The sequence below is a fragment of the Dioscorea cayenensis genome, chromosome 15 (genome assembly GCF_009730915.1).
Source record: "Dioscorea cayenensis subsp. rotundata cultivar TDr96_F1 chromosome 15, TDr96_F1_v2_PseudoChromosome.rev07_lg8_w22 25.fasta, whole genome shotgun sequence".
Taxonomy (NCBI): Eukaryota; Viridiplantae; Streptophyta; class Magnoliopsida; order Dioscoreales; family Dioscoreaceae; genus Dioscorea; species Dioscorea cayenensis.
Genome location: NC_052485.1, coordinates 13634621 through 13644409, shown reverse-complemented (window position 1 = coordinate 13644409; position 9789 = coordinate 13634621). Strand labels below are relative to the sequence as shown.

Genomic DNA, 9789 nt, shown 5'->3' with positions numbered 1-9789 from the left:
TTGATTGACCCAATTGAAAAAGGTAAAAAGATGAAAAAGTATCAAATTAGAGTAGAAAAATTAAATGGGCAAAGTCACCTATGTAGAGATCATTTAGGATATTCTACCAAATTTTATTCTATGTTGTGGCTAATAAACTAGATTATTAAGATCTTTATGTATGGATGTCTTTTGAGGAATTGAGCGAAACATGCAAGAGAGAATAGTAACTATCAAATGCATGTTTGGTTGAAAAAAATAAAAAGAAGTTTACAAGCTAATGAAGAAACACATGTTATAATCTTTCGCTTCCTTTCTTTTTCCATCAGGCTATCAGCCAAGAGATATTCTTTGAAGGCAAGTAATTTACAATTTTCCAATGGCTGTGTATATAGATTTACAAATAAACTCTAAAGGGAGACTCAATGGTTAGCATTCAACTAAATTTTGAGTTGTTAATCAATTATGATAATAAACTCTCACGAGAGCACACAAGTTTTTAATTTTTATTTAAAAAATATATATACACAAATCACATATCAAATTTTCAAAAATTTTCTATTAAATATGACAAACTGTGAATCAAACATTCAATGTTTGAGCGGGAGAAAAAAAAAACAGCTCTTCAATCTATCAACCTCTAGTTCACATTTTCATTCTATTCATCATGAAAGTAAGAAAAATATAAGATCACCGATGTAAATATAGTTTTATATAGTATATATACATAATTATGAACATAATTGGGGTATATATCTAACTTTTAATAAACAAAGAGTTAATGAAAGATATCAAATTGATATTTGATCATCAATGATAAAAGTGAACTTGTGAGACGCACAACAGAAAATGACCATAGCAGATAGCTCTGTCCCAAATTCCAAGCATCTAAAAATACAAAAATAAATAAATAAATATAAAAATAAAAATTTGCATAAATATCCTTATGAAAGTGTATATTTATATTTATAAATCATAAAATTGTATTGTTTAATATAAGACATATTTATGTTTATATGCTATAAAATTTTATTTATTTATATACCGCCCATGAAATACCAAACTTTATAGATGTATATATATATATATATATATTGAGATATAATCCTCTACTGTCACATTTATACTCACATTCACAATCACAGTATGAATGAAAAATTAAAAATATAAATGATATTTTTCACAAAAAAAAATAAAAATAAAAAATAAACCAAACCCTAGTACCATTTTCTCATATGACTGTATCCTCAAATATTGATATTTCCCAAGAATATACACACAAAGATTAAAATTAATAAATATTTACAAACAATTACACACTCTTATAAGGGTGCATATGATAATCTCGCAATAAAAATAAGAGAAAACTGTTTACATCATCCATTTAATTTTCTTACTTGATCAAAAAATTCTTTGACTATTTCATTTCCTCAAAAAAGTCTTTCATTTTTTTAACATTCTTACACAACTTACCTTTTAGTACTTTTATCAAAAATGCCTTTTAGTGATTTTAAACGGAAACATAAAATAATAAACAACAAACTAAGATATTAAATATTAAAAACAAATATTAAATAAATATTTTTTGTAATTACACCTAAATAAAAAATATATTTTATAAACAGGAATGACATTTTTTGAACAGAGCAAAAATTAGATTTTTTTAAATAAAAATTAATTGATACTAAAAATTGAAAAAAATAAGTAAACTGAAAAAGGGGAAGGAAAGTAGGAAAAATTGAAATACCAGAAAAACTGCAGTGAAAATTTGAAAAATTACTACTAATAAATAATTTTCTTTTAAAAATAAATCTAAATGTAATTCCCAAAACAACATTTTGTGTGGTCTTCTGAGCTTGTGGATGAGGATGGTGTGCACCTTCATTTCCACCTTTTCTCTCTCCCCAAAGCTTTCCATCTCTGAGCCTCAACTATCCAATGTTGTAGTAGTAGTAGAAGAAGAAGAAGAAGAAGAACCCATGTCATTGAGCTCTCTTAGTAAATAAACCAGAAGCCATGTCTTCATCTCTCCTCCACCCAATCCCACCACTGCCAAACAACAAGCTCCCACCCACTTCAAGAACCAAACCATGCTTTCTCTCCCACCTCCCAGAAATCCACACTCCTTCCCTCACTCATGGCTTCTCCAAAGTCCTTGGCTCCTCTTCCCTCACCACCACCACCACCACCACCACCCAAAAGGACCAACCTTTCAGCCTCCCCAGCTGGAAAACCAGCAAGAATGACCTCAAATCCAAGGAACTCAAGCTCCATGATGCCTTCCTCTATTTGGAATACATGGTTAACAGAGGCCACAAGCCTGATACCTCCCAAGCCACCCAACTCCTCTATGACCTCTGCAAGGCCAACAAGGTCCGCAAGGCCATTCATGTCATGGAGCTCCTTGTCAAGTCTGGTAACACTCCTGACTGCTCTGTTTACACTTTCCTTGTCAATCAGCTCTGCAAAAGAGGTAGTGTTGGTTATGCAATGCAACTGGTTGATAAAATGCATCAGTATGGTGTCACACCTAGCACTGTCACCTACAATTCCCTTGTTAGAGGTCTCTGTGTTCATGGTAATCTCCAGCAGACTTTGCAGTTGTTGGAGAGGTTGATGCAGAGGGGATTGGTTCCCAATGTGTTCACCTTCTCATTCTTGCTTGAGGCTGCTTACAAGGAGCGTGGAGTTGATGAGGCTGTGAGGTTATTGGATGAAATCATAGCAAAAGGGGGAAAACCCAATTTGGTTAGCTACAATGTCTTGCTCACTGGTTTCTGTAAGGAAGGTAGATTGGAAGAGGCAATGAAGTTCTTCAGAGAATTACCGTACAAAGGCTTCAGTCCTAATGTTGTTAGCTATAATATCTTGCTGCGGAGTTTGTGCTATAATGGCCAGTGGACAGAGGCAGAGGAACTCTTGACTGAGATGGGGAACAACGGTTGCGAACCAAGCATTATCACTTATAACATACTTATAGGTTCTCTTGCTCTTCATGGAAAACCTGAGCAAGCACTTGAAATACTTGAGGAGTTGCTAGATAAGCGGTATAAGCCTGTTGCAGCGAGTTACAATCCAATCATTGCTTGGTATTGCAAGCAAGGGAGGTTGGACATGGTGGTCAAGTGTTTGGACATGATGATGTATCGCCATTGTACTCCAAATGATGGTACTTATAATGCAATAGCCGTGCTTTGCGGGGAGGGGAAGGTAGAGGAATGTTTCTCTATATTGCAGAGTTTGGGAAACAAGCAGAATGTTTCGATGCATGACTATCATAGGAATGTTGTGTCCTTGTTGTGTAAGAAAGGGAACACTTTGGCCGCATTTCAGCTTTTGAATGAGATGACGAAGAGTGGATTCACTCCTGATTCATACACGTATTCTTCGTTGATCAGAGGACTCTGTATGGAGGGTATGTTGGATGAGGCATTGGAGATAATTCAAGTGATGGAGGAGAGTGGTTGCAAGCCAGACGTTGATAACTACAATGCACTGATTCTTGGTTTGTGCAAGGCTCAAAGGACTGATCTTGCTTTTGATGTTTTTGAGACAATGGTTGATAGGAGATATTCACCGAATGAGACAACATACACAATTTTAGTAGAAGGAATTGCACATGAAGATGAAGCTGATTTGGCAAGAGAAGTATTAAAGGAATTGTACTTGAGGAATGCTATAAGTCAAGGTACCATGGAGAGGATCACTCTACAGTATGATTTGGAGTAATATGGTCTTCTGTAAATTTGTAGAAATGCTTACAAGATGAGTTATAAAAGACTTTGGTCGATCAGCTTTTGGGAGTAAAAATGAAAGCATAGAATGATTGAGAAGATTCTTCTTAGAACGCTGCATACAACTTCACTATCCTCTTTAAACTGATGTTTTTTGTTTTATCATCATGTGAGGCTCTAGCTTCGTTTGATGTTCTTGACAATGATCTTGTATATGATCAAAAGAAATAGTTTTGATTGTCTGCGTACTGGTGTATAATTACTTGCATTTTCAAGTAATGCGACTTATAGTTATTTCTGTAAGATGGTTGCACACTCAAACTGAATTCTGAAGATAGCTGTGCCTTTGGATTGTAATCTGCTACAAATTTTACTGAATAAAATCGTTCTTTATTGTAATCCAACTGGTGATTTAAATTGGAAGTTTTACCTTGTGAAACAAAAAGGGTTGTGGGATTTTGGGATAAATAAGGCCCTCAACTTCTGCCGCATTGTGTTGTATCATTGGAGTGGGTGTAAGATCAAGCATATTAGTTGAAGTGGAAACAATAACAATGGCTCATGAGTAATAAAATTCTGTGTATGATGAGCAACCCATTTTTGTAGCTTTTCTTGTTCATTCAATACCCAAAAAATGCTAACATAATCCAAAACAATCAAACAAACAAATTATTAAAAGACAATGTGTAATATTTGAACCCAAAACATAGTCTTTCATGCTGAATTACAATTGTGATACAACTTTTTTTTAAAAAAATAAGAGTAGGATTGAGGCTTTCTAAACTTAGCATTAAAGATATTAATACCTTTATACTTTAATGATTGCTCCAATAAAGAGAAGAATGTATACTTTTCATTTTAATTGTCTTATCTTAATCGGAATAGCGACAAGCATCTTTGGTGTAGGTAAATGGTTAAGCAAAATAATTTATTTTAAAGCTAAATATTATTGTATTTTATCTTTAATTTCTTGGAACATGGAGAAACTAACAAGCATGCATGTTCAAAGCTTATATAACACATACAAAACATGAAAAAAAAACTATGGAGAAAGAAAGAAGAAAAATTACGCAAACGGGTATGACGGTTTTAGTAAAATCATGAAGCCTACCCTTTTCTTCTCGTATCTTCCAATTGAATCTTAAGTAGTGTTCAATTGGATGTAACTATAACTGTAGTGGATTTCAATTACAATATAACTAAAAATACATAGACTTTGAAATACAGTATAGTCAAATCTAGATTTTTATTAGATTTAAGAGGAGGTGTTGTATTATAGAATTTTGTGTTTGGTTGAATGGATTTATAAATTTAGAGAAAAAAAAAACATGTATTTGGTTTAATGTATTTAAAAGTGTGTACACCCAAGGTGAGAGTATCCCATCCCTTCGCATACCAAATTTTTTTAAATGTTGTTTTAATGATCTTATTTATCATATTAAATTAATGAATCATTATATAATTAAATAAATTGTTAATTTTATTATTATATTTATTAAATTTATTATTAAAATTTGGAAAATTTTAATTAAATTATTAATTCGACTGGAAGAGCTCTCTTATCACTTTCCATACTATCTTTTTCTATGTTACTTTTATTAATTTAACTATCATATTGCTATATTTTTGTATTGAATTAATATTTCAATCTATTACTAAATTGATTTAATTAATTAATTATTAGATGTTGTAAACTTTTTTAAGTTAAATTACTAACCCGATAAGAAACCCTCTTATTACTTTTCATATACATGGGGAAAAACTATTTATACATAGGAATTGAAGAAGATCAACATACAAGAAGGGTTTGAAAAATTAATCTCCTCACAACAACACCCTCTTTGTCTCGGACCCTGTCATCTCTTGGCGATACACTCTTCAGATTTCTAGCATTCGATCCCTGTTGACTGCACTTGGCTCACCCTCCATCCACTGCATTCCTGTTGCCTGGATGACCCCTACTGTTAACTTAGCCATCCATTGATTCAGCCTCCTAATTCTCAACTTCTTCCTCGCTAGACGGGATCTTCCTCGTTGGATTATGAAAATGTTTGTTGATTCTGGATTCAAATTCTAATTGTATTTTTACTTTTTATTTTGTATTCTGGCTGGTTGTTTGCTTTGTCACTCTAGGTTATTAATAAAATTAGCCCCTCAGGTTCTCTTTTAAAAAAAAAAAAACAACACCCTCTTTGTCTTTTTGCTGCTAGATCTCCCATTCATCCAATTCAATATAGAATAATATAATTCAATGCATAACCTTTTTTTTTTTTCTTTTATTTGCCAATCATTCGAGTTAATGAGGCATTATTCACTCAAACATGTAACATTTCATTCAACCAAGACTCATGATCCATTCATAACCATAAGTTTTTTGTTTATTAAGCTACAACAAAGTTCAAAGTTTAATACTGGAAAAACATTAATTTAGCTTTAACTACGCTAGTTCACAAGTTTAAGACTAATTTAATGAAACAAGCACAATGAAGAAGGAGAGATGTTGAGTATTCCATGACAATCAAAATTACAAAAGAGCAAGATGAGTGACTAATAGGAATTCTCTGATTCTGAGTTCATGTATTTTTTCTCCATAATCTAAAAACTTAGCAAACAACCCACATTTTGCCACACTATATAATCAAAGCTACAATTTCTTTTTCATCAACCATGATAACCTCAAAGTAATGGTATATAATCCGCAATTTTGTCTTGCATGGCCATAAAAAAATCACAATATATATAAATACAATCTGACGCAATAACAAGATAATAGCCCAAACCCAAGTGTCATAACATTTTTTAGCAATACTTTAGATGCTTACAAAAATTAAACTAAAACATACGATAATGAATCACGATAGTTGCACAACAACAACTGCACAAATGAATTTCTATGAATTTTTCAAACCATTGTTGTTGATACCATTATCTCTACAGAACTTTAGAAGATACCATGTAAAAAAGACTTCGTTTTAAAAAAAAAAAAAAAAATCTTCTCAATCAACCTATTCAAAGCCAATGATTTAGTTATTTAAACAACAATTTAATTTCTAGATTAATAAACGATAAAGAACAAAATTTGAAGCCATTGATCAAATCAAAAACCTAAAAATTACATCATTATAATAAAATCATCACTTTTCTTACCCCCTCGGAGTAGTAGTCCACTTGGTGAAGATCCAGATATGTGTCCCACTTGTTACTGATCACCTTCAAGAAAAGCCAGATGAACAAAAAGTTTGCAAATCTCCAAAACCCTAGAAACAAAAATTAAAAAAAGGAATAAAAATCCACACCAAATGAACGAGTGGCTGATGGTGGTGGCAATGCCAGATTACGGTTCAAACACTACAATAAAATCACAGTTTAGAAACAGCTTTTTTCGTTTTTAATCCATTGCTAATTTAATTTAGAAACGGATTAGAAACGCAAGTTTGCCGTTCCTAAAAAACTGGTTGCTAATTTGATTAGCAACGCAAAATGTGCCCGTTTCTAATATTTGAAACAGATCTGCAACGGAATTAGTTCCGTTGCAGATCTGAAATAAAATACTTTCCGTTTCTCAACCGTTTTGAATTCAAATCCGTTTCTAATCCGTTTCAAAAATTAGAAACGGATTAAAAACAAAATCATATATGTTTCAAATATTAGAAATGGATTAAAAACAGAAAGTTTTGTTTTAAATATGTTTTTTTATTAAAAAAAAAATAAATTGGTTTCTAATCCATTTAAAATTTTAAAAAATAAAAAAAAAAATATATTTTGAAACAAACTATCCGTTTGTAATCCGTTTCTAAATTTAAAATTTTAAAAATAAAAGAAATTCAAAATTGTATTAATCTGTTTCTAATCCGTTTCTAAATTAAAAAATAAAATAAAATAAAATTTAATTCTCTGTTATCCTTAAAAATACCTGTCACAATATATAATAACTCCTAAATATATTACATGTAATTATTTCAGCGCAAAATACTAGTTTTAACACAAAATATCAATTTCAACACAAAATACTATAAAACACACATTTGTTCAATACAACACATTATAAGTAAAACAGTAGTACTACATGGTACTAAATGTCATCTAAATGATGATGATCATCATCAGTCAATGGTTGTGAGTTCAGATTGCTAAATTGCGAGCGCTGAAGCATCCTCGTCTCGAAATGCTCCATCATGTCTTTCATCCGGCATAGCAACTCCTCTCGATATTAGTCCCTTTCCTCCTTCATCTCGAGCAAACTCTGTTGAAGCTCTTTGTTGTTATCTTGCAACTGCATAACTGTCTGCTTCAGCTCTTTGATTTCAGTTTTTACTGCCTTCAATGATGTACCGGTAGACAAGCTCTGAGATGACTGGGGATAAAAAATAGATCCCTGTGATCCAACTCTGTATACCTTGCATTTTTTTTTCTCCCCCCACAACTTCATAATAGATAGCTGCTTCATCCACAACAGGAGGCTCACCATGCCCTTCTTGTGTTTGAGATGCTTGTCCATAAGCTCCAAATAACTATCCTGCATCAATGGATATTACATGTTAAATATTGATATCAAAGTAATGAATAGAAATTGAAGTAGTGCAAATAAAATTTAAGGTTGAAAAAAAAAATGAAATCTGTAGTTACATTAACGGCCTGAGCTCGTGCATCTATGAGCTCTGAAGTACCATTCTTCGTATGTGTTACGTTAAAAAGCTCATACTGAAGAGGGTCATGGCCAAGCTTCAATCGCTGGAATAATTTAACAGATTTATAGAATTAGGTTCTACTTAGTAGTATACAGACTCTTTGTTATACAAAAACATATTCATTCAAATAAAATAACTTACCAATAGCTCTACTTGGGAGGTGTGAGAAGCTAAGCCTCCTGTGTGCCGGGATACACCACATCCATGTCCTCCCGTCTCACTGAGCCTATTTGTAGCAAATTGGTCTCTCCGAGCTTTAAATTCTGGTGTATTCCATGACTCCCTCCATATATGCCATGTAGAATTACTCACATACATGGTCTTTTCCTTGCCTTTTCTCAAGGTACACATCAAAGCTCGATAACGTTCTGCAGCCTTACGTGACCAGGCCATCTTAATAAATGATGAGATTGACTCATCCCAAACAAAATGTTTATGTGATTCAGATTTTCAAAATCATATAATATGTATTGCTATCTTAACTTCAAAATAGAGATTAATTATGGAATTTAATTCAATCTGCATTAGCAATTAAATAAATGCAGCCAGTTGGTAAACGAATATAAATGCTATCATGTCTATTATTATACCAACAAACGATTAGAACATATATGGAATACATGCATTCATCTGTCATCATCTCTGCACTTTTTAGTATTCAGCCTTTGCAATAAGGCATGTATAATTTGATAAGAATTCTCGTACATGAAGTTCAGTTGCACAATTGTGTTTTCTATAATAGTTACAACCAATTATCATTCACAAAATCTCTAGTCGACACTTAGTTAGAATTATTGAATTATAACTTTAGTAAGGAATCTCATTTTGCATGACACAATTTTGAATAAACAAGAGTGGACTAGAAAAAGGATCAATACAATTTGATTACATCAACAGACAACAACAGAATTATGGCTAAGGATAACCTCAAAAGCAATAGCAACTCTTCATTGTTATAAGATGTTAAAAAGGCAAATACAAGTCAGTTTTTGATCAACATGATTATGTTGGATATTGTATGGAAACTAAATTATCTCTATAAATAAATAGGAAAATCTAGTAAAACACTTAACAACAATTCCCAATTAAAGACTAATAAGTTATCAGGTGCACTACCCTACCATTAGGAAGTAACTAATTGCCACTAGATTTTGAAAAAAGAAAGTAGCATAAACAACTCCAAGTATTTATATCAACTTCCAAGGTAGATTTGTCAACTTAAAGAATGTTGGCATAGGTATGAAAGATGATGCTATGAGAAATGCAGGCATAACTTGTTATTTTGTAGTTTCACTTATCACTTGACTTGATCTACTTTACTCATGCATTCTGATAAATATTATCCCCCAAAGCAATTAGATGGAGTGAAAAAATGTAATTTTTTTCTT

The 9789-nt window shown here is 32.1% G+C and overlaps 1 protein-coding gene across 1 annotated transcript; it reads left to right on the top strand.

Moving 5' to 3' along the window:
* Positions 1-1832: 1832 nt before the first annotated feature.
* Positions 1833-4112, top strand: LOC120278002 (pentatricopeptide repeat-containing protein At1g79080, chloroplastic). The gene has a single exon (XM_039284878.1). The coding sequence runs from the start codon at positions 1996-1998 to the stop codon at positions 3706-3708; it is 1713 nt and encodes a 570-aa protein (XP_039140812.1). The 5' UTR covers positions 1833-1995; the 3' UTR covers positions 3709-4112.
* Positions 4113-9789: the final 5677 nt, after the last annotated feature.